Raw genomic sequence first — 25999 nt, 5'->3', positions numbered from 1 at the left:
TCCAGGCCAAGGACCACCAAACTGATGGCGGGATAGCGTGGGGACCCCCTAATTTTATATATATTGGATGAAATTTTCTTATGTCAAACTGGTCTCACTCTATTACATATGGAGTAATGTAACAAAAATAATTTCTCCCTGGGATTATTAAATTATTTCTGATTCTGGTTCTTGGTTGATGGGACAGGTGTTGTGAATGAAACTGTGCCCAGCTTGAAAGAGCTCCTGTGTGTCGCTGAATGTGAGCATTGATGACTGAAAGACATCTACAGTGTTTTGAATTCATGTTAATGTGTATTTTAAGACATTTCAATTAGTGGAAAAAATTTGCAGGTGGAAATATAAAAAAAAAATATATATTAAAACTTCTGTGACCCCCATGCAGTACCTCCGTGGACCCCCTAGGGATCGAGGACCCACTGTTGAAGACCTCCATTCTAAATGTTTAAATCACAAATTATCAAATCACCACAACATTCTGTATGCTGATACTGTAGAAATATGGAAACAGGAAGTAAACTGAACAGACCATATAGGAGGACATATTTCTAAATAAAACAGGACTAAGATGTATTCTGAGGAATCAGCTGAAGAATACATCTCAATAAGAATATCAAAACCGGAAACAAGGATGAAAACTAAAAAGTAGAAAAAAAATACAAAGAGTAAAGAAACTATGAGTGTAAAAATGCATAGGCTATATTAAAAGATAGAAGATATTATAAGGACTGAAGCTATGAAAAACAAAAATGGTGGAAGACTAAAGTTGATCCTGGAGGAAAAAAAACAACTTTTAGAGAACTGCAGCAAGATAAGATGCTCTCAGTTTATGATGCAGCTACTATAAACTGTGATTTTATTTAAGGCTTTTTTTCACTTCCCTTAGCAAAAAGTAGTATACTTGAAGTAAATTCTATTAAGAATACTTAAGTATAAGTTTAGAAAGTACAGTATACCAAACAATGTACTTTTAGTGTACTTGAACTATTACTAAAGTAATACTTCTTCGAACTAAATTGGGACATTTTTAAGTTTACTAAAGTATACTTAAGTAAACAATAAAGTAAACAATAGTATAGTCAAGTATAGTATAGTCAAGTGCACTAGTTTAGAATAAGTAAACTCTAAATGCACTGCCTGATTTTAAATATGAAATTAGTGCACTTTTAGTATACTTGAATAAACTACTTTTTGCTAAGGCCTACCCTTGTCTACAAGGGTATATGTATGTATAAATTGCTACAACTTTCTGATAAAATAAGACATCAAGCTGTAACAATCTCAGCATACGTTCCTGATAAATTAGTTTCATTTGAGGTGACATGTGTACCACTATCTTGTAACCTGTCCAGACAGTGTGAAAGTGAAATAATCCCACAGCCTATCAGATTCCAGGAGTGTGTATTTTTTCAGTGTATTGATCCTCCCCTGTGGTGTGGTGGGTGCTCCTTGTGGATGTGGCAGGGTTTTTCCCCTACGCTCCGGTTCTGCTGACAAACATGAGAGGCTCAACTGTTGCCTTGTGGCACAACATGCTGCTGTCTGTGGTTTGCTCCCCTGAGCCTGTGTGTGATTACTGGATGAATGTATGAAATATACGATTTCGTCTGGGCTTGTTCATATGTGCACCCCACAGTAGAGGCAAAAAACCTATGACCGGTTCGGGTTAATACTCATTTTGAAACTATTACATAATGCAATAAAACCTTACAGCCACCACAAGCTAGATATGCAGAGTCGGCTTCTTATCCAGGAGTTGGGCTGTAGAGATGATGGGTTTAGAGCATGTGTGGAAAGAAACGGTTTCCAGGGGAATGGTAAATCACTTATGGTAGAGGGACGCAAGGGAAAAAAACAAAGCAAGGGGGAAATGCACCTGCCAGACTGAGCAGCAAAATAACTAGGCAAACTGAAAGCTGTGTTATTCTTTTATTAAAGTATTAAAAACAAACTTGGATCCATTTCATTTAGATTTAATGCAATAAACCAAAACAAAGTCATGAGGATTTGAACCATAGTTATGTGAAATAATAATCTGATCAGTGTCCTTCAATTTTCTGCATAATGATCAATCTCAGTCAGATAGGATGACTGAGACATTGTTTATAAACTTTAATAGATTCACAGTAATATAAAAAATAGACTTTTATGTATCTGTTTAAATACATAATTTTTAATAATAATCTTTGACCTGCAGTAAGGCTTTACAAGAATAAAAAAACCCAATGCAATGTGGCTGGTGCATACAGAGAAGAAGATATTGATTAGCATCAGCATAAAGGTATAGTGCAGGAATTTTTTTAAAGACCTGTCCTCTCCACTTTATAAAAAAAAAGACGCAAAATGACAGTTGCTCGGATGGATATCATCACGCCCATATTTATATATAAAAATATAAAAAGCTTCCCTGTAAATAAGACTACTGGTACATAAAAAAAAAAAAATCATGACATGCTTGAATGTGTGTGTTTGCTGCAATGGAAATTTGGACATGCTTGCAGGGTAAATAAGGATTTGTGGCCACGCTATAACGATGCAAATTCCAAAATAAATAAACTCATCTTCCCTGGAAAGTTACAATATGCAGGTAGATAGCTTTTACTAGCAGTGATGTGAAATGGATTTCTCCAAATGTGGCAAACTTTACCTGCTGAGTAGAAAATTGGCAACTGGGGCATCAGAGGGAAGCATAACCTGTGCTTAATCTCCCAGGAACACTCTGGTCTTCTTTCTCTCTTCTGAGGCCTTTTTTTTCCTCTCAAACACTTTCTAGACACTTTTTCTCTTATGACCCTCGGCCATTTTCAAAGAACCGAGGTAAGAAAGGCCTCTTCAGTTACTGGCTGAAACTGTAACTCACAGCATAAAAGTGCGCATGCGCAGAAAAAGCCAGCTAACTGCAGACGAGCACGTAGGACGGCCTTACTTAAACTTATCACTAGAATGATTGCCAATTAGGAGATCCACTTATTTTGACGATCCACCCTGAAAAAGAACCTCCTCCACTATACCTTTAAGCATATCAGTCAGTATGAGTACACATCTAGCATTAATTGCAGCTAAAGTGCATGCAAAAGACACAATATATTATAAGCACACAGGATTTGCGTGCATGACACTTACTCTAATATAAACTATTCAGTTGTAGATCTAGCAGTATTTTTAAAAGTAGTTTAAAAGTTAAAAGTTTTTAAAAAATTGCGCATTATTCATCCTCCCTGATTGATTGATATTTTGAAATGAATGAATAATGTTCCCTTCAGTTCACCATATTTTGCTCCTTTGTGTTTTTTAGTCACACAAATTTTGAGAAACGTAAATCGTATTAATCGGTGGAAGGGGATCTGTCGCTCTGATGTCTGTGCTTACAGGTGAGAGGAAGTGAACAAACTAAAGCATTTAAGAAGGAGCTTATGTTAGATATTAGTGTGCAGGCTGTGTGAGGAAGGGACGACGTGCATGGATGCAGGGCAGTTTGAGAACTTAGCATGTGTCAGACAGGGATTTCACTCAGTTAATCCCATCAGGAAGGAGCAGGTAGTAGCCTCTTTGTTTACTCATTCTGATTTTCGTTAGGTTTCACTTCCTGTTCCTGTTTGCCGATCATGCAAATCTGCTTTCACTAGTATGTTTTATGGAACAATAGAGACATTTTTACACAGTAAAACACAAATATCTAACATAAGAAAATTACAGATAGTAAATCCATCTTTTTACCATGCTATGGTAAGGATTAATACTCCACGTTTGGAAAAATCTAAGTCACAACTGACAGCAGGATGTTGTACAAGGTTTATAATACACAAACACTTTGCCCCACTGACTTTTTCTTCCAGCCGGGCAAACGTCTTTGCTCAGTGAATCCAATTAGTGAACAAGGAGAACGGCGGCGAGAGTGAGAAAACAGCTAGAATGTTTAAGTGAGAACCAGTGACAAAGAGTGGGGAGGAGGAGCAGTGGAAAACAGTGGTCACTTGTTTCACACGTGCACATTTGTATGTGAGACTGAGCCGCAAAATATTTCCCACAACTTTCTTTTATGTCTAAGGGCACTTCATAAAAAAAAAGAAACAAAGAAAACAAAACTGTGGCTGGGCTCTCTAAGGATGCCCTAATACGGATGAAGTCAAGTTAGACACCAGTAATGGACATGAGATCAGTTGCATCCAAAAGAGCCAAATGAAAGGGGATTAAAAAGGAAAGAGACAAAATCAGTGCTGTTGCGCAAAATTAAAGAGACACTTTTTTTTAATTATAAAAATATATTCAATTAAAATACTGTAGAGCTGCAGCAACAGTTACAGATGATAACAATTAATATTTAAATAATAGTTTAATAAATTAATATTTCTAAATAAGCACATTTTTAGAATTTAGGAAAAATAACTGTGGCATACTTTAAATGGGGTTTATAAGTAGCAATGTTATTGCAAATTTGCATGTATTGCAAAGTGTTTTTACAGAACAACACAAAGTGGTATGCAACTATCAGAATCAGAAATACTTTAATAATCCCAGAGGGAAATTACTATGAATAATAACTATGAAGTAGCAAGAAAATTAAAGTACAATTTCTTTTTTTTCTTAAAATAGAAAATCAATGGTATCATGCAAAAGTATTCAGCCCCCCTGAGCCCATACTTTGTGGAACCACCTGTTGCTGCAATCACAGCTGCAAGTCTTTTTAGGGTAATTTCTCTACCAGCTTTAAACTTCTGGTAATGTAAATGTTGCCCATTATTCTTTACAAAAGATTTCACTAGTTAGATTAGATGGAGATTTTTGTGGAACAGCAGATTGTACATATTGTCACTTATTCATGATTGGATTTAGACCTTAACTTTGACTGGTCCATTCTAACACATGTATATGTTTTTTTTTTTCAAAGCATCCTTTATTGCTCTGGCTTAATGTCTAGTGTTCTGCTGGACGGCAATTTTTTTCCCAGTCCTTTTCAGATTCCAACAGGTTTTCTTTTTATTTGTCCTGTATTTGTCTCTGCCACGCGTTTTATCATCTATAAACATCCTCTCTGTTCCTGTTGAAGAAAAGCACCCCCAGAACATGATGCTTCCACCACCGTGTTTGACAGTGAGGATTTCCTTGGTAGCGTCTTAATATAGATGTTAAACATTTTTAAGATTCTAGTCTAATTTATTGTGAGGTAAGGAACCATGCAAAGCATTTTGCAAATAAAACTTCATAAAATGGGAAATGCATTTGTATTCAGCTCCAATTGTTGTAGATTTTTATTCCCATCTAGCAGGTTTATCTTACATATACCTCTATACATTTTCAATCTACTCTGATCAGCTTCCCAGTCCCAACATAAAAAAAGTAACCCCACAGTATGATGCTGCCATGACCATGTTTCTCTCTGGGGCTTCTAATGTGCTTTTTACCTGTTACTTTTCCACTTTCTGGTTCTGTTTGTCTGTCACTGATTAGAGAACTTTATTCCACGTTTGGTGTTCTCCCTTCTCTCCATTTACTTCTCTATTTATAAATCAGATGCCTATTTTATTTTGGATTCTTTGATTAAAGAAGGCTAAATACAAATGTAGACAGATACTACTTAGATTTTATGGAGATATTTATTTGTGAGAAAAATTAAAACTAGTACAGGTGCTGGTCATAAAATTAGAATATCATGAAAAAGTAGATTGATTTCAGTAATTCCATTTAAAAAGTGAAACTTGTATATTATATTCATACATTACATACAAACTCATATATTTCAGATGTTTATTTTGTTTAATTTTGATGATTACAAATGACAACAAATGAAAATCTCAAATTCATCATATCAGAAAATTAGAATATTACTGAAGACCAATAAAAACAAAGGATTTATAGAAATGTTGGCCAACTGAAAAGTATGAACATGAAAAGTATGAGCATGTACAGCCCTCAGTATTTAGTTGGGCCTCCTTTGGCCTGTATTACTGCAGCAATGCGGCGTGGCATGGAGTCGATCAGTCTGTGGCACTGCTCAGGTGTTATGATAGCCCAGGTTGCTCTAATAGTGGCTTTTAGCTCTTCTGAATTGTTGGGTCTGGTGTATTGCATCTTCTTCTTCACAATACCCCATAGATTTTCTATGGGGTTAAGGTCAGGAGAGTTTGCTGGCCAATTAAGAACAGGGATACCATGGTCCTTCAACCAGGTACTGGTAGCTTTGGCACTGTGTGCAGGTGCCAAGTCCTGTTGGAAAATGAAATCTGCATCTCCAAAAAGTTGGTCAGCTGCAGGAAGCATGAAGTGCTCTAAAACTTCCTGGTATGTGGCTGCGTTGACCCTGGACCTCAGAAAACACAATGGACCAACACCAGCAGATGACATGGCACCCCAAACCATCACTGACTGTGGAAACTTTACACTGGACTTCAAGCAACGTGGATGAAGTGCCTCTCTTCTTTTCCTCCAGACTCTGGGACCTTGATTTCCAAAGGAAATGCAAAATTTACTTTCATCAGAGAACATGACTTTGGACCACTCACCAGCAGTCCAGTCCTGTTTCTCTTTAGCCCAGGCAAGACGCTTCTGACGCTGTCTGTGGTTCAAGAGTGGCTTGACACAAGGAATGCGACAGCAGAAACCCATGTCTTTCATACGTCTGTGTGTGGTGGTTCTTGAAGCACTCACTCCAGCTGCAGTCCACTCTTTGTGAATCTCCCCCACATTTTTGAATGGGTTTTGTTTCACAATCCTCTCCAGGGTGCGGTTATCTCTCTTGCTTGTACACTTTTTTCGACCACATCTTTTCCTTCCCTTCGCCTCTCTATTAATGTGCTTGGACACTGAGCTCTGTGAACAGCCAGCCTCTTTAGCGATGACCTTTTGTGTCTTGCCCTCCTTGTGCAAGGTGTCGATGGTCGTCTTTTGGACAACTGTCAAGTCAGCAGTCTTCCCCATGATTGTGTAGCCTATAGAACTAGACTGAAAGACCATTTAAAGGCTTTTGCAGGTGGTTTGAGTTAATTAGCTGATTAGAGTGTGGCACCAGGGGCCATCAATTTTGAACCTTTTCACAATATTCTAATTTTCTGATATGATGAATTTGAGATTTTCATTTGTTGTCATTTGTAATCATCAAAATTAAACAAAATAAACATCTGAAATATATGAGTTTGTATGTAATGTATGAATATAATATACAAGTTTCACTTTTTAAATGGAATTACTGAAATCAATCTACTTTTTCATGATATTCTAATTTTATGACCAGCACCTGTATGTTATGGATTAACATAACTGGCAGTAAAAAGGGGAGGATGTCTGAATTTGTAAATGACATTGATAACTTTCATAACATTTGTTATTTATTCCTTGTTGTTAACTCATAGAAACATGTGTTTCATCTACAAGTTTGGAATTAATAAATACAATTTACAAAGTTATATCAGTACAAAGCCACAATTGATGAAGCAGAAAGTTTTTACCTGCCGCCTTTTAACGAGAAGAAGACAAAAACAGAACCATCGCATTATATTTTAGAGTGTGTTGGAAAATATATTTCAGAAAATATGCATTATACAATCTGGTTTTGTTTTTAATTTCTTGCTCTTCTTGTCATTTTCTGGTGATTGGTAAACAATCTCCAGGTGTAATGCCACCAACTGAGGTTGAAAGTTGTAAATTTGTGATTTTTACTCATATTTGTTTTTTATTTGTTTTTGTGGTTTTGCAAAGTTGCACCTTTATAGCTTGGATTTATAATATATAAACTTATATTTTCACAGGTGCAACATCCAATGACACATGTATGTATGTGCTGACAACAGAAAACAAAGTCATATCTTAAGCTTAATGCCATTTAAACACCTGCACATATGTTTTATTGACATTATCTCACTCCGTAGTTTCTCATAATTTCCTTTATATTCGCAAATATCTTCCACTGTGTGTTGATCTATCTCATAAAATCCCAGTTTGAAAGTTTGTTGTTGTAATGGGGTAAAAAAAAAAAGATTGCCGGTGGTAATGAATAATCTGTACATTTGAGGATACGGGGCTCTAAGGATGTCTGTGCTGGTGTCTTGGTGCATAAGTGCAGGGCAATAGGGTCTTAAAGTCCCACACAAAGCACACTGTGCTGTCATTAAGGGTTGCATTATACTGTATTTATCTTGTAGCTATTTATGACTGAGCCTTCAGGACTCAAAAAGAGGTGCTAGGGGTAAAGAAGAGTCTCAGGCAACTTTCTGTGCAGTGATATATTGTGTTTGGCATTGTGCATATTATTATTACACATTGCACATGTTTATGTTAAAGTAGGTCTATTTTCCTGAGGCCATCTGTTTTTCAGCTTGCACCACAGCTCCTGTCCTTAGAAAGGTTCGACAAAGCAGTTTGTTTTAGGCGGCATATGTGTACTTTTTGGAAAGTGATGGTTCTAAAATCTTTTTTTCCTTTTAAAACAAACTTAAACATTTCAGAGCTTAGCTCAGTTAAGATTTTAAAATATACCACCAGAAAGTATTGTAATGTATAATAAACTGGGATCAACAAGCCTTTCACTAAATGCGGCTCCTTTTTTCACCAAATGTTTGATGTTTGACCACTTGCTCCTGCAGGTAAGAATAGGGCAGCATTTGAGACTTTCTGTTGCTCTAAACGTTATCATGCTGGAAATAACTGAGATTGTTTCATGTTCCATGCCAGTTATTGACGCAGATACTTATGCATTAATTCTGTTAGTAGTCATAAACATGCCAGTCTGGAAAAGGTCCCCTTCCCATGTGTCTGCATGTTTTCATCTGTAGCTATGAAGACATGATTTTTTTAAAGAGGTTTTCTATTTTGAGTTGAATTTTCTAAGACATATTCGGTCACAAGTGTTTTCCATCTGGTTTCCCTATTCATACAGTTGAATATCTTAACTCTCCTTTAATTCTTGCCCCTTCTCTCTCTTTCACACTCGCTGAACTCACGAGGCCTCTGTCGTCATGTGCGCCATCCACAGCCTCCAGCAGTCATGACTCTAGGCCAAGACCAACAGACTAAAGAGGAAAAAAGAAATGCAAAAGAACTGAGTTGTCCTCAGTAGTCTGGTCTGAGACTGAATATGTAATATATAATACGTTATTAAAAATATAATCGTATGGCGGATTGATAGAGGGGGTTATGTTTTTCCTGTTACTCCAACGTTGTGCATAATCTCAGATTATGCTTTGCACGTTTAATCTGGTAATAGATGTTACAGTAATACTGCTAATACACAAGTAAAGTTATTTTGAGTTGCATTGTCTTCAAAGGGAAATATTCACAGACATAACTTTAGGGAAAGGTATATCTTCTAAAATATCCAGTTGAAAAAGCAGCAGAAACATATGCTCTAAAGCATGACCTCAGCAAAGCTTGAACTGTGGTTCTTGGGTCATTACAGTATGCTTGACACCTAATATCTCCTATATTTAGAGAGATAGCAGAGACAAGGAAAGACTTCCGGGGATTTAATCCAGCTTTCCAACATACTTCACCCACCTCTCTATTCCTTATTTTCAGGGCTGCTGCAGACCAGGTTTAACTGATTGTTCCAGACAGCCGTTTAGGGGCTTTTATTAAGGGGTGCAATGAAATCTGTTAGAAATCTGAGTCAGCGGCTATTACTGGGATTAGATATGGGGCTACCAGCTGTGATCCACCTCTTTTAGCCTGATAAACAGACACTTGGATCAGGCAGAAAAATATTACCCTTGGTTGACCCCTGAGTCTGCCTATCTGTAAATATCCTGTGGGCTCATATAGATATGTTCTTCTGAAATAGGTCTTTGAAGTCAAAGGAAGGGCAGCTGATTTGATCCTGGTTGATTTAGTTTTGGTAATTTTGGAATAATTTGCTCCTTGTAGGTGCGTATTTCCTACTGGCATTCATGGTTTTGTAGATTTCTTTCTAAAACAAATGAATACCTGGGTTAGATTTAATTTATTACTCCAATTCTATATGAATAAAACCCTGTATTAATGACTAAAAAGTATATGTTAAAACCTTAACTTCTACTTAGATGTAGATGTAGCTTTCTACTCTTTTTTGCTGATGCTTTAGTTTTTTTTATCACCTTATATAGTTCCTTTATGGCTTACTTATTTTTTTGGCAAACTGATGTACCTTCATGTATATAGTGAACATCTTTTTAATCCAGCAAATGTCACAAAAACTACAGTTGTTCCCTTACCAGAGTATGCCAATACTACCCTCCTTAAAATAAGCACTTTGTGATGAAGCAGAAAAACAGGCAGGAAGTTAGACTTCACTTCTCATTTCTAGTGTTTTATTTGTCACTAACAAAATTAAGCCAAGAAATATCAGTGTCACCTGCTCAGGTCATGCTAATCCTAGATTTTAATCCTGGATTGTTCATTCTATAATGTTGGCTGTCTTGACATGGCTTTCAAATAATGGAAACCTTACATACTGTAGGAGGACTACGGTTTCAGGGGATTTACATAGCAAAGCTGAAGAAATGATCTTATTTCTTAATTTGAATGAGAAAAGCAACTGTTGTTGGATCCACTTCTGCTCAGGCTACCTACGACTAAAGACAACTCATTTCTCTTCAGCACTTTCTCTGATATGGTATCTGTTTTAAAAACTATTTGTAAACTGTTATACTTGTGGCAGTATGAGGCCTTATTGGTACCAGAGATCTCCTAAAGTCATTTTTACAAGTTCTTAAGTCTTTAATGAGTGAAATTAATATTTTATGATCAGTACAGAAAACCTAGTCTAGGAATTCTTGGACGTTGCTTTAGCATAGGAGTTCAAACTCTGTCTTTTGCTTTTAGGCCCAATTTAACACATTCATTATAACAATTTTCTTTTAATAATCTTTAATTCAAATCAGTTCATCCCCCAGTAAAAAATAGCCATGCAGCACATCACCAACCTACCTGTCAGCGCTGCTGTCTGTAGCTCACACCAGGAGAGGAAGTTAGTGTCTACTAATGAGTCAAAGTCAAGTTTGACTCAAGTACAGGTTTAAAATTTAAACACCATCTGCATTTGGGACAGGTGAACAGGACAGGAAAAACATAAGGGCCAACTACAGAAACAGCTCTATTCTCAGTTTACTCCACTTTTGTGCTCCCTATTTCAACAGGTAAGGTAAAGTTGTTATGATCTTGGCGATGATGACCACCCTGATTACTCGTTTCATTCACCTGCCTAGCTCCACCCAGTTTGTCATTACCGTTCATCTGATCCACCTGCTCCAGTCTCTATTTAACCTGCCTTCTACCAGTTATCAGTGCCAGATTATTCTCGAGCCTGAGGTGAGTTTTCCAGCGTATCTAAGTGTTTCTGATTACCTGATCCTGACCTTCTGCCTCTGAGCCTGCCTGTTCCCATTCTTTTCTGTTTATCTGACCTGTCCTCGGACTCCTGCCAGTTTCTGCCTGTTTACCAAACCTTGAACTGATTCCTGACACCCGTCCTGGATTTCCCTTTGGTACCTCTTGATATCTCTGACGTTCTGGCCCTGACTCCTGAGCACATCCTCAAAACCGGCTTTGGCTTCAGCCTCTGGCTTATCCTGCCTTCTTTCATCTGCTCGGTTCAGATCTCCTGCCTGTTCTCCAGCATCGGGGGCTTCAACGTCTGGCACCGTCTGGGCTGCTGGCCAGAGGTTCCTGCCTTAGATGCCCTCAGCGTTACCTGCAAATCATTTTGCTTAATAAATGTTGAGAAATCAAACTTTCTATCTGCTTCGATAACTGGGTCCTCTGTTCGGAGCCTTGATAAAAGTATCCCCCAAAAAATAACTTAACTAAGAGTAGCACTGCTTTTTTTTATTTTTACTCAGATAAAAGTAAAAGTCGCCCTTAAGTAAATTACTCAAGTAAGAGTGAACATTTGTTTTGTAAAAAAGGCCCCTCAAGTACTGATTATTTTGATTGAAAAATTTTAAAGAAAAGTGCTATACAAATTCTGGTGTTTCAAAGAATAAAATCAAAATAAACACATAAAATACAGTGATTACAAATTGAAAGTGTAGGTAGAATAAATGTTCTTTAAAATACATTTTAGTTATAAAATTTAAAAGATCAGTACCGGTAGTTACATTCGGTAAGAATAAGTTAAATTACAGTATACTGTTTATTGTATACGGGCAGATTCAGCAGATGGAAAATAATATTTAACCAATAGGCCTTGAGTAGAAAAAAGAAGAAAGTGCGTCTTATAATGGTGGATATCTGTCTAAAAGAAGCCTGTTTTCATAAAGTGAATTTACTCATAATGGATGAACTAAGACATTTACTCAAGTAAGAGTATAAAGTTAAAAAAAGTATGTTTTTTTAAATCAAAGTTACTATGTAACTAACTACTCAACTAGTAATACTGCATCTATTTTTCTTTAGCTTTTGATGTGTCACATGTTTTCTGTCTCAATGTATCTGAAGCTTGAGCAACAATGAAACAGGAGTTAGCTCAACCTCAGTCTTATTTTTCATTGGAATAAAGTATTAACAGTCAGACTGGGGTTTAAGTTAAAGCATTTATCTTTAAAAAAAAACACAAACACTTTTATTTGTAGGCCTCTTCAGTTTTAGTTCACATCATCATGAGGTTTATCCTTTGAAATAAGGCCCAACGTCATAGTAGAAATCTTTCGGCAGCCTGAATGCAGCAATAGGTGGGAGAGGGGGTAAGAGTAAAAGCTACTTTTTTTTTGGCATAATGTTAAAATCGCTTTTAATTATATGGAATAACTGGAAAATTCATGTAATTTTAAATTATTGTTTTCTGATGGTATGGGTACGTTTTAAGGAGTTTTCAGAAGATATGTGACAAAACTAAGTAACTTGATCTGTGTGGATGCATCTCTGTTTTCATCACACCAAGCCCTTTAGAATTAGCTTGCATTCAGCAGACAAACAATGTAAGCACCCTAATATTCTTTCCTTTCTTCAGAGCTGACTCCGTGTTTGGAAGACGACTTTGAGGATGTAGAACATTGTCATGTAAAAGTTTCATACTCATCCTCAGAGAGGAGAGAATAAAGCTCCTCTGCTGTGCTTAGGGCATGTCTCTACATTATCTTTCCTTGTACACCTGCACAGCCTCACTTTTATTCTCCTGAATAAACCGAGTCCTCGGAGAAACATGTATTTATCTGACTGCCTGTCGTTAAGACTGAGGATTAAGCTCAGAGGCAGTAAACTGTTTGCTAAGGGCTTTTCGGCGGAATAAGACAGCAGTTACCCAGGGAACCTCTGTTCTGCAGAGTTGGTGAAAATATTTTACTCGACCAAACTTTCTTTAGCTCTCTGCGTCTCACAGCAGAGGACAAAGCTCTGCCTTTTATCTGGGTTGAACGTATGGATGGAGTAGATGTTAACGGATTAGGCAAAGCTGAAGGGTTCACAGCATTAATCTCACTGCGACAGGAGGAGTAGGAGGGATTGGATCTGGGCAGTCGTGGAATCACTGTTCCTCTGCCGAGGTCACTATCACACAGGCGAGCACAAGTTCAAACATTTCCAGTTATGTTTGCATATAGGTAATTAAATCTTCAATAATGAAAAGTGCATTAACCCATATATTTGGAGATCAGAGATTTGTTGTTGATTTTCTAACTCTCGATTTTGTTTTGACCTGATGATACCAGATCAAAGCCAGGTTCTTGGTACTGGAAATGGCTAACTTTGAGTCATGTTCCTGTAGTAAAAAAAAAACAAATTGTTTTGGTCAGCTTAACCATTAAATGCTGAGATTCACTAATCAGAAACAGAATGGTTTTCTGATTGGGCTTTTGGTCAGGAAGGTTGCTCAGTATATGTCAGTAGGAACTTTTGTTTAATGCAGGAAAGGTTTTAGAAGGCTTTTCATAGCAGGACGACACATAGTCATAGTCTGGCTTTCCTACCAAATCATATTACTTGATTTTCCAGTATTTTCATCTCAGTGTGTAATAAAAGTACAAATGACATGTATTGCTTTCAAAATATATTTTCATTTCTATCATCCTTGATGCTGCAATTGACTCAGTTTTAGCTAAAATAGTGACGATTTCTCATTTAAAAAAGGAGCAAAGAGAAGCACTTTGTGTATTTGTAGATGTGGAAGATGTCTGTGCTTTTCTTCCAACAGAATATTGTAAAAAGTTTGATTTATCAGCTTACGCCGCTGAAACATCACAATTTGCTGCTACCATTGGCTGTGGTGTATTATGTAAGGCGGATACTAGCTGGCACGTCACCCAATCAGCTTGAAGCATTGTATTTAAACGTCCCTCCTTGTCACGGACAGACTGAACGGCAGCCATCCCGGATTGACAATGTAAAACTCAAGTCAGTTCTACACATATCAATCTGGATACTGCCAGGTTACCCAAATAGTCCATTGGTCAAAAATAAATCTGGATTTTCCAAACATTTGATTAATCAAACTAGATTAATCAATAATAATGATTAAATACCCAGCCCTAGTGTTACATATGTTGTGACATCACAGCAACCTTCACATGATTGTATATTGCATCATTAGCTACAGTAGCCTGACTTGCAAATAAAGTTGGGTGACCAGATGCCCTCTTTTTCCCCACACGTGTCCTACTTTTCATATCTGAAAAAATGACCAGGGGGGAATTTCACAATTGTCTGGGATCAACAAAAGAATGGACGGGGCAAGGGAGCCAGCCGGGGATGAAGCGACCGAACCCAACCTGGTGACAGTAGCCTGGATACCGGTGGCCCCTTGTTCCCCCGCCTGCCTTACACAGTGGGGTAATGGAAGCATACCATTACCGGGTCGGGTGCCTGCCCCCGTCCGCCCGGGTTAGCAGACCAGCCCCGGAGCTGATGGTTCAGTTCGAATACCCAGTGCAGTCCAGTCAGCGGCCCAGCAAACCCCCCCAAAATGAAAAAAAAAGCTCCTTTTTAGAAACCCAAATCTGGTCACCATAAAATAAACCATAAGAAATATGTTAAGATATAACCAATTAAGGCCACCAGCTGTTTTCCTGGTTTATCTCTAGGGATATTAGACACAAACACACAAAAATACATTTTTTTTTTTTACTTATAACCTGATCGGTGCTCAGAATTTCAACCAAAAAAATACTTTTCTGCGTTTTCATAGATTAATCCTGTTCCTCAGGAATGTTTGGTCGTTTGAAAAACACATCTTTAATCAAAGCAGGAAAATAAATTTCTCTACTATCGCAATCATAAATCAATAATGTTGCTCATGTTGTCTGGAAGTACATTTTCAGAGCAGTAGTATTTAGAATTGTGGAGATTTATAGTTGATGAGTTTGAAAAATCTCAAGAAATGCCTAAGAAACAATGAAGATAACCTATTCTTTTCTTTGACTATCACCCTACTTTGAGAAGATTATGATGTTGGAATGAAGTTTTGTCCTAAATGACACGTCTGGACTGATACGTTGCAGTGCATCTGAGGACGTGGGTGGACAAGAGCTGCTAGCCCTCCAAAACAAAACCGTAAAAATACCCAAGAGGGCCTAAAAATGAAACGCGCCTCTCTGTTTTTACTTCGTCGGTCTGTCTGCTCCTGTCCTCCCTGCTCTGGCTCACATGAACCAACGTGACACATCAGCGTCTTCACAGCCCACAATGTCACATCCCAGGGGGATGAAGCTTTTCTTTAGACAGTAAGAAAAGTAAGACTGGTGGTCAGTGTGAAAAATCCAAGTGAAACTGTATTTTTCTTGCAGTTTCTGTAGATGATCTGGATGTTGAATCTTTACAGAGCTGCCACTGGAACCTACACAGGGTGTCCCCTCCTGCTTCTTTCCGGTGAATTGTTCATATTTTTGTTTAGGAAGCTTTACACTCAGGCAATCTCCAACTTCTTTAATAAAAATAAAAAAAAAGGAAACATCTGCATTAAGCTGCGTGAGTGTGAGGGTCATGTGTTTTTACCCTTTCAAGCTTCTATGGCAGTCATCGCCAAAGTCGGACCTCGAGGGCCGTTGTCCTGCAGGTTTGAGAGGTTTCCCTGCTTTAGCACAGCTGATTATGATGATTTCTGTTGAACAAAAGCCTGTTAATCAGCTTTTGATTAAAATCAGCTGTGCTAAAGCAGGGGAATCTCTACAACCTGCAGGACAGCGGCCCTTGAGGACTGACTTTGGGGATGCCTGTTCTATGGTGTTAACATAGTGAAATGGTCTGTTAAGTATTTAGCTTGCCAAAAGCTATTTCCTCTGGAGCAAAATGGCAACTACTGTGTGTTGTCCAGTTACATGCTCACCAGTGCCTGGACACAAGTGGTGGGCGGTGCATATGGTACCTAGGCCTTCAGTGGGTACCCCCTCAACTTAATCTACTCAGAAGTAGATAAAGTTCATATATATATATATATATATATATATATATATATATATATATATATATATATATATATATATATATATATATATATATATATATATAAATATTTGCATTTTTGCATTTTAATAACAGAAACCAGAGTTCAATAAAGCAAGAAGCCAAGTTAAGCCAAACGCAATCCTCAACCCTATAACCACAGCTCCACTATATTTACATCAGTAGCCGTTCTGATTCAATATGCATCTAATACTCTAGATAAAATAGAGCATAAACCATGAAACTAAAATATATCACATTCAAACAAACAACAAACTCCATCCTTCTGTCTTTGTGCAGGAAGTTTTAGTATCTGCTATCGAGACCAGAAAGACGTTTAACAAAAGCGAACCTAAAATGCAGATTGTCAGTACCTTTGGCTGTAAACATTTTTCTCTAACTGACCAAATCTGATTGGTTGAAGGAAACGTTCTTCCCTACTATTGTTAAGGTAAAAACAGCCAGCGCTGCTGATTGCTGCTGATTGACATGGCAACACAAAGAAGCTGAAATATGATTGGACAAAAATATATCAAAAGCATAATTGTAATGGAAGCATGAAAGCCAAGAAAAATGCTAAAAAATTTAGAGAATGGATTGTTTGGAATAAATGAACACAGTTGGATAGAAGAAAATTAAAGTGTAGGTTGTGAATGCAGGTTAATGTTTCTTATTGATTTTAGGCAAGCATTGAAAGCCTTCACAGCCTGCCACTGCTGGACTCTGAAACAGCCGTAAGTCCTCGTTCGAGGCTGTTGGTTCACCTGCGTCTGATAGACCGCAAAAAGAGTTTTGAAGATGATTTTGAATTTTACACGTGGAACAGAACTAACTTGTACATCTGACGGCATCACTAATGAATGAAGCCAAGGTTGAAGCTTATCACTGTTGCTGACACGCTCCAGATGCACAGCAGGCTGGCAGTAAAGGTTGCCTTGACAGCGCTACTCGTTCTCTGATGGAGAACACAAACACCACAGAAGGGTTTTACAATGATGCCCAGCAGACAGATGGGTGATTCAAGTGGCCTCTTGATTTCCAGGGAAGCCTGGGCAAAATCAGACGTGGAAGATTATGCCCAGTTTCCATTGGTCTAAGTTTTATAAGGGTTGTCGAAAGTGTTTACACCCTTTTTAGTAAAGATCCAACCAAGAATAAAGAGAGAAATAAAATTTTTTGACAACCTTAAAGGTATAGTGGAGGATGTTCTTTTTCTTGGTGGATCATCAAAATAAGTGGTCCATCATTCTGTCAGTCATCATTGAAAATCTTCTTTTGGAAAGTAAGCTTATATGATAGGCAAACAGGAACTTTTAAAAAGAGTGTGCAGGAGGAGAAATGGACTCATGCACGCTCTCACACGCGTTTAACAGACATTCCCTCTCAGGAGCAAGTACAGGATTTTTAATGTGCGTTTTTTTTTTTAATGGATAGGTGCATCTTGTCAAAAAATGGCAAAAATCCTCCACTATACCTTTAATGTACATACAGTGTTGACCTTTATTCTCACTTATCACATTTTTTATTGTTTTGTACATACCTGCTTGAGTACTAGAGTCTGATGAGCGAAGTTTGGCAAAGAATGATCTTGTGCAAAGATAGCATTAAAAACACCTAGGAATTCACAGTGTTATAGGGTTAGCAGCAAAGCATTGTGGGAAGAGAAGGCTGAAACCAGTCAGCGAGAATCTCCTTAATCCTCCAGATGGCTGGATTAAGTAGGCTTGTAATTTGTAACTCTTAAAAAGAAAACCTCTAAACTTGGCTTAAAAATCCATTAACCCTTTGACTGAAAACGTTAGCTTTTGATCAAATTCAACTTTTACTATAGTTGCTGGTATGGCCTGTAAGCATAGACACAACACAGCACATCACACAGTGTAATGATGGGTTTTAAAGATCTCACCCACATGCAGAAATCCACTCAGAGACCCAGGGGAAGAGTTAACAGGTTATTGAGAGGTTGACAAAAACAGAGAGAGAGATTGTATGCTTGGGTTAACGCAGTGGGACTTCAGCGGTCTGGTAAACCGGAACCGGAAAGTTAGAGAGGTGCTTGGTTTCCCTTGGGTCCATTTTGTGGGGGGTTTTATCCAAAGATGAATGAACACGTTGGAGGGCAGACAGGCAGACTTGCGTTGGGTCCAGAGGAGCAATGGAACGGACTGTCACGGACTAGTTTTCCTGAAGTGGGCTTCAACAGATCTGGTGAAGGTTTCCCCTTGCTCATTGTGACTTGAATGATTCATTCCAATGGGGGAGAAGGACCAGGCTTATCCAGTGGATCAGGAGGGCATCCCAATACTGGCAAACACTCTGGCGTCGAGGTGGTGTCAGCTCGCAGCTCAAGTACTCCTCTGGTAATGACCCAACATGCAGCAGGTGTGCAGGGAGGCCCAATGAGAACAGGGCACCTCCTGGTGGTGGGGAGAGGAAAAAACACAGAAAAACAACCCACACATACTGCAACCCTAACACACAGAGGATGCAGTACCAACAGTGAAACACGGTGGAATCAGCATCATGCTCTGGTGTTCCTTTTCTCTTGGGGAAAAGCCGGAAGATATAAATATTTCTACAATACCTGCAAGCTTTAATCCCAAACTCTCAGAGGTCTGCTAAAAAATGAAGGTGAAGAGGCTTCAGCCTCACTGTCACAAAAAGTTAAATCAAGAGGACCAAGAGGGGAATAAAGTTCTGGACAGGCCTGGCAAAGGTCTAAATGTGAAAGAAAATTGTTGGCTTTGCCTCCTGAGGAGAATTTAGGCAAAGATATGTCCTTAAAATCTGATAGATTTTGGAAAATCCCTGCTTGGTGGTATGGCCACATATGACCACGTCTGTCTTTATTTGTTTTTTTATTTTAATTGTAAATTATGAATCTCACATAACCGATAAAATGTTTTAAAAGTTTTTTATCTATGGATCTTTACATTTTAGATTCACTCTGCTCTTCAGACCTTTTGACAAAATGTTTTATTAAATATGTTTTTGGAGTGGTTGGGAGGGTAGCTAACCACTACCTTCATTATAGTGGCCCTCCAACCTTTTAAGACAAATCATGTGGGTGATTTGATGACCGTTCATTATTTGAGCACCACTATGTCGGCTATCAGAGATTCATATCACGAATGCTGCTGCTAATCTCTCAGACATAGACTTCCAGGCCTGTCTGTCTCAACCTCTGCAGGACAATTTCTGAGTGAGGAATGATAATGATTTTGACCCTGTAGTCGGGTTAGCCTAGAGTAGCAACCAGTACCGTGGAGCCGTGCCAAAAACTGTTTGGAGCCACATATTTTCCTTCCACGCTCTGATAGATTGTCGCACTAACCTACCTTTAAATATTGGAGCAGATTAAGTCACTATAACACATTTAGAAAACTACACAGTGGCATCCTGGACAAAAACAGATTTACAAAGGGGGGGGGATCTGGAAAGAGCCTTTACTAACCGAAATATTTCAGTTTTTCTCTTGAAACACTTTCAAACACTAATCTTAGTATTTGAAGAAAGTGAAAAGCAGAAAGGATAATAAAATTGATCAAATCGAAATGTTTTTTTTTGTTTTTTATTATAAATTAACACTTGTTTACATATATACATACATATAGTTACAAATCATACACATATATATACACACATATACAACCACACATATACATACACACATCCACATTTATCCATGGGGGGTACAGAGTTTGCCATAATACACAAGTTAGAGAGGTCACTTATCAGGACAGTAACAGGTGGTTATTTTGTACGTTTTTGTAAATACATTTTCAGTGTGGGCGGAGGTCCAGGCAATCTGGAATCTGGTTGATTATCTAGGATTATGGCGGCTTGTTAAATAGCAACCAATTCCAAAAAGTCTTTGTTCCAATTCTGCACATCAAAACAATTATAGTTCCTTTCCTTCCAGTTCAGCAATATTATACGTTTGGCTGCTAAAAAGCCCAGTGATACGATATAGTCCACATTCTTTGATGTAGAGTCTTCAGTCTTTATTCCAAGTAGACAATCCAGGGGGCAAAGTGATATTTCCATATCTAGTATATGAGACAATGTGTCAGTTATATTCCTCCAGAATGTCTGAACAGGAAGGCACTTCCACAGCATATGCAGCAGAGTGTCTTCTGAGCCACAGCCATGCCAGCACAATTTACACTTTTCTTTGTCCATTTTATTTAGAATATAAGGTCTAATATATGCTTGATTTGTTATTTTGAGCTGTATGATTTTATACTTAACACATTTGGACATTTTTGTGCTTTTTTGCAGTGCTGCATTCCAATGTGAGTCAGAAATCTAACTGGTTTTTAAAGTGATATTGAACTGATACTGTAGTTCCTAAATACCATCTATATAATATAAAGGAAATGTTTTTTTTGCTCAATACATTTTCATTAAAAAGCTAGTTGCTACCATGTATAGCATTGGAATGAATGTATACAGGACAGAACTGCTTATAGCAGCAGTCTTCAATATAAATGTATGACAATATTAAGGAACTAGCACATGGGCTGAAAAATAATTCAACATCAATATATATTATATCCTGCGATGGACTGGCGACCTGTCCAGGGTCACGCTGATCCCGGATGGAAAATGGATGGATGGACGGATGGACATAATATATCATCATTTTATTCAATTGCAGTAATATAACATTTCCAATATTTTTAGAATAGATTACAGTCTAGCGTTTGTCACTGTTCCAGGTTTTATGTAGTTTATTTTTGCTTTATAAAGGAAATATTTCTAAAATATCACATTGGAGGAGATTTATAATATTGGTACAATACCAATCATAAGTTTGTACAGATTTCTGTTGTGGGCATTCTTGGCTTTCTGAGGCTTTTATTTTGTTTATTGGAATTATAACCTATTGACCTATTGTGATACAGGTTTTCATCATATCACCTGATGACTTGTATATATAGTTCTAATTTCGCTGGCACCAAAATACTCTATTATATAACACACAAAAGGAAAGACGTGTTAATACAGACAGGTAGATGTGTGTCGTTTTTTATTTCCAAATGCCTAAATTTGCTGTTTTATATAGCCAAAGCAGTAAATGATCTGGGATTAGGGATTATAAAGATACTACCTAAGCTGCATGAACTACAGTGAATGAGGTTTAACTGGAACTCTGTGCTGTGATTAGATGATGATGCGATTTAGATGGTCTGGAAAATATGCATATATTTATAAATAAACAAAAGGTTCATCAGTATAGCTTAATCAATATATATATATAAGTATGTCAGCCAACACACATTGAGTTATTTAACTCTCTTTAACTATAAATCCTATAGAAAACATGTGAGTGACCAATATAAAGATGGTGCAAACAGAAAAGATCCCTCTGTTCCATCCTTCTAAAATTATGTAGAAGACGATGAGCCTAAGGCTGGTTATAGAAAGGATTCAGATGCTAATGCAGGGAAGGAGATAAGAATTTTTTTAACAAGGTATCAGGAAAAATATATATATATAAGGAATTTAAAACAAAGGTATTGAGTCCTGCCCCTGGAAGAGGGGAAGAACAGGTTAACAATCAGTTTTTTGCTATAAAGGTTGAAGGCGTTCACCCTGAAAAACTACCGTGTCTCGACCCAAATACTCCAGCCAGCAACTGATTAACATTCCAATACAACCTCAATCTTCCATACAGTGCATGGATGTCCTCGTATGTATGGTTGTGAATGGGAAACTTTTTAAACAAATACTGACTGAGCACTAAGTACAAGTGTTTGATCAATGTGCTCGCCTCATATTACCACAGTTCTGAAGCCTGATTGGCTCCATCAGATGAACGACCTCTTCACAGCTGAAACCCATTTCACCTGCAGCTTTTATTGATGCACGCATCATAATAAAACATGTGTGGATTGGAGAGAGATGAAACACGCTCAGGGAGATAAATGTCAAGATGGTGCAGTGTTACAGCCTTTGTTCTGTATCATTAACGGGTGTTTTCTTCTGTTTCTCTCTGCAGAGAAACTCTATAACTCCAACGGACGGGACTTGAGGAGGGCTCTGTTCTCTTTGAAGCAAATTTTCCAGGTAACGCACAAAAAAAAATATGCAGTTACTCTCAGTTTGTCACTGCTTTAAATGAGTGGTTGTTATAGACACATGATGGGGATCAGATGAGGTATCTCCCTATGTTTGTCTTGTTGCTTCTCTGTTAGTTCTTAGAGCGGCAAACTCAGTGAGTCACTTAAACTAAATGCCACTTTGTTTTACCATTTGTGAGACAATCTATATTTTAAGAAAATGCTTTCATCTCCACGAGTGGTTAAGTTCAACCTGTCTGAATTTGTAGAAAAGAGCTTTAAAACTAAGTAAAATAAACAACACTACCAAACAAACAAGGTAAAACAGCAGATTTGTTGGCAGGTTGGTGAGCAATTATAACAATATTTATCCTGCACACTACTGCTATCACGTGGTGGGATAAGGAATTGCTAAATCCATATAACATATCCACATAAAATGAGCCTTTCCTTGTTTTTGTTTGCACATAACCTGTGAAACCTTTTATAAATAAAGGCTGTGTGTTTCTTCCCCCCTCTGCTTTAGGATGACAAAGATCTGGTTCATGAGTTTGTGATGGCTGAAGGGCTGACATGTCTAATTAAAGTGGGAGCAGAGGCCGACCAGAACTACCAGAATTACATATTAAGAGGTAAATCTTTTGCTGTTTTCATGACTAAACAAAAAGCCAAAAGTAAAACACTATATATTTTTAACATCTGGAAACATATGTGGTTTTCGAAGCATTTTCAAAGGCAAAAAAAATTGTTTTATTTTAAAATCCTTTTTCTTGAACAGTAAATTGGTAATACTTCTGCTTAAAAGGTGCTGAAAACCTACAAATCAATAATCTTTTACAGTGTTAGCATGAATTTACACTGGAAATACGGATGTAACAGTTTCCTAGTCATGAATATTGGAGATCTTTACATATTTTTAATGGCTGCTCCACCTCATTGTGTCAGGAGAGACCTGTATCCAGATGTAGTCTTACTGTCTCGCTTAATGTTTTAGTTCTTTTGATAAAACAAATGTAGATCTTGGTGCATGTGAGTTAGTAGCCATACTTTAAATATTTACAACCTCTTGCTTTACCTTCAATGGTAAAATCTGTTTTTTTTTCTCTTCTGTTTTAAGCAGATGAGGCTTAGATTTTTGGTCAATAACAGTTATATGGTTAATGAATGTTATCAAAATAACTTTTGATAACAAAATTATAATTTCATTTATCATTGTATCATTTAGTGCCAATGCTACTGCAGTTGTAGAAGAATTTAGTTGACACATTTTTACCCGGGGGTGTCAACAAATGTGAAAGGCGCAGCTTTTATCTTATAGTTTGTAAGGTCTGCATTTAAAATCAAAGCACTAAGCAAACCTTTAAAATGTGTTTTAGCGTTACATAAAGCATTATGCCAACGGTTTTCATATTTTTGCGCATAGCAAGTGTAAAAATTTTAAATGGAAAATCTCTTTTGGTACAATTCTTTTAAAATCCCTAAACAAGTGGGAGAACTCTAAGGTTAAAATAGAAAATCATTGTTAAAAGTAAAATTTGATGATACAAATAAGGTGCTTAGTGATTATAGTTTGTATCCTTTCTTCTCACTTAAACAAACATGGCATTTTTGTATATCTGTGGGGTCTCTAACCCTACAAATATCAGATTAGCTATAGAAAATCAACATACATCATTATTACACCATTAACAAAGCATTTATAAGCCAATTTAATTATTGGAAAAGCAAATATTAAATGTAAGACTTATTTGTATTTTTATTAAATGACAAGAGCAGAGACAGCCCTGCAATGAGCTGCTGAGCGACAACAGGGTGGAAAATACAATAGAATAGAGTAGAATTGAATAGATATTGCCATTGGTGCAAATACAGGTCACAATGATCCCGTCAGAAAAATGTGACGGTTAAAAATACATGAGAAGAATATAGTATGTCTTTGTACATTTTTTTTTCTCTCTCTCTATGGACTACTGTTTTCTTTTGATTTAAAAACAGTTTTTATCGGCCTGATATCAAGTTTTTTGGTAACTGCACAGTGAATCTGTGAGTTTTTTTACTCTGCTGTTTTTGTCTCATGAGCACCTTTAACCCTCTCCAGGCAGATGTTGCAGATTTGCAACAGCTAAATGCTACTTAGCTACTTACTCCACATCCATATTTTAGGAGCTTTTGTTACTCAGAAGTACAACAGAAGGACTTAGTTGTGCATTTGCAACAAACAGTTTCTCTCCAGCTCACCAGATAGCACTGCTGACTCACTTTCAACATGGCTGAGTCCTTGATGTCACTGAAACATATTTTCTAAGTACCAATTTTATATAAGTATCATTACCAATTTCCATTATTTTGAAATCAATACTACATACTGTAAGATGAATCATGAATGTGTATGGATATGACATATGCCAATTAGTAGATTTTATCTCCTCTGGGTTTTTCGAGGCATCTCGATTTCAATGTTGTGGATGTGCAACGTGTGCCCAAACAGGTACTACATGCTTTATCTACTAGTTTGCCTATATTTTGAGCAACAGTTTAACAGAAACAGCCTTCTCAAGAGGTTTTGAGATGTCGGTGAAGAAAAAGTTTGAAAAAAGTTGTCTCTAATTATGTGAGAGAATATTTTTTTTCGAATTTTGTTTTGTTAATTTTTTGTTTGTGACATTCAAATAAAGTTAACATTCATATCAGATTCAGTCTTCAGTGTTAATTTACCACTCCGGGCCACTGTTGCAAATCTGCAACATCCCAGAATTCATTGCATGTGTAGGTCTTTCTCAAAAAAAAAAGTCTGAATTGTATATTACTACCCCATATGATAATTTTCTCCAAATATCAGATTTTTCCTGCAACTACAACTTAATTTGAGCCTGAGAGGGGTATGCTTTCAATTGGTTCTTTAATAAGCTACATATCATCACTGTTGGAAGTAAAATGATATTTCTATTCTATTCTAAATGACTTATTTAAAGTTAGAGTTATGTAGTAGGACATTAATGGGAATTTTATAATTATTTTATAACATACTGTGTGATGTTTTATCAGCGGTGATAAAACAAGAACTCCCCCTGTAAACTAATGAGGAAGTGAAGCAGCAGGAACAAGAGCCTTTATACAGTAACCTATAAAATACTTGTATTTTTTTTTCAAATGAACTGGAAACCAACCTTTAAATTTCAAAGAAGTAATCACTAAAGAAAAAAATATATACAGAATACAAACAATGAATTATATAGTTTTGACGTTTCAGTATCATTTTGTTCACATAAAAAGAGAAATACTAATACAATAATAACATAGTAATTGTAATCTGACTCTCATGTATAAATACTTGTGCAAGTACAACAAAATATTGTTTGTATTTTATCATTCTTTCAAGAACTTAGCAACAATAGTGAATCAATTAAAAATGGCAATATGCAAATTAAACTGAATCACTGTTTCACAATAATGATTAATGAAATCCTGATTTGCATGTCTATTTTCTACAGGGAACAATGATATTCTTGGACCTCATGGTCAAAGGTTGATTTTCTTAATCAGAATGCCATATGGCCGGATAGCACTTTCCACGATGCATTTCTCTTCTTCACAGGATG

General features: G+C 37.1%; 1 protein-coding gene across 6 annotated transcripts in view; it reads left to right on the top strand.

Annotated features, from left to right (window-relative positions):
- The window catches only part of fhod3a (formin homology 2 domain containing 3a), a 100637-nt gene that overhangs the window by 27445 nt on the left and 47193 nt on the right, over positions 1-25999 (top strand). For all 6 annotated transcript variants that reach the window (XM_038286821.1, XM_038286820.1, XM_038286819.1 and 3 more), the window contains exons 4-5: positions 22340-22407; positions 22927-23032. In XM_038286821.1, the coding sequence (XP_038142749.1) occupies positions 22340-22407; positions 22927-23032 (174 nt within the window). The remainder of the gene's footprint in view (positions 1-22339; positions 22408-22926; positions 23033-25999) is intronic.

This window comes from Cyprinodon tularosa, unplaced genomic scaffold (genome assembly GCF_016077235.1).
Source record: "Cyprinodon tularosa strain WSP-4 unplaced genomic scaffold, ASM1607723v1 ctg230, whole genome shotgun sequence".
NCBI classification, from domain to species: Eukaryota; Metazoa; Chordata; class Actinopteri; order Cyprinodontiformes; family Cyprinodontidae; genus Cyprinodon; species Cyprinodon tularosa.
Note: the sequence above shows the minus strand (reverse complement) of the source record. Positions and strands in the feature narration are given on the sequence as shown.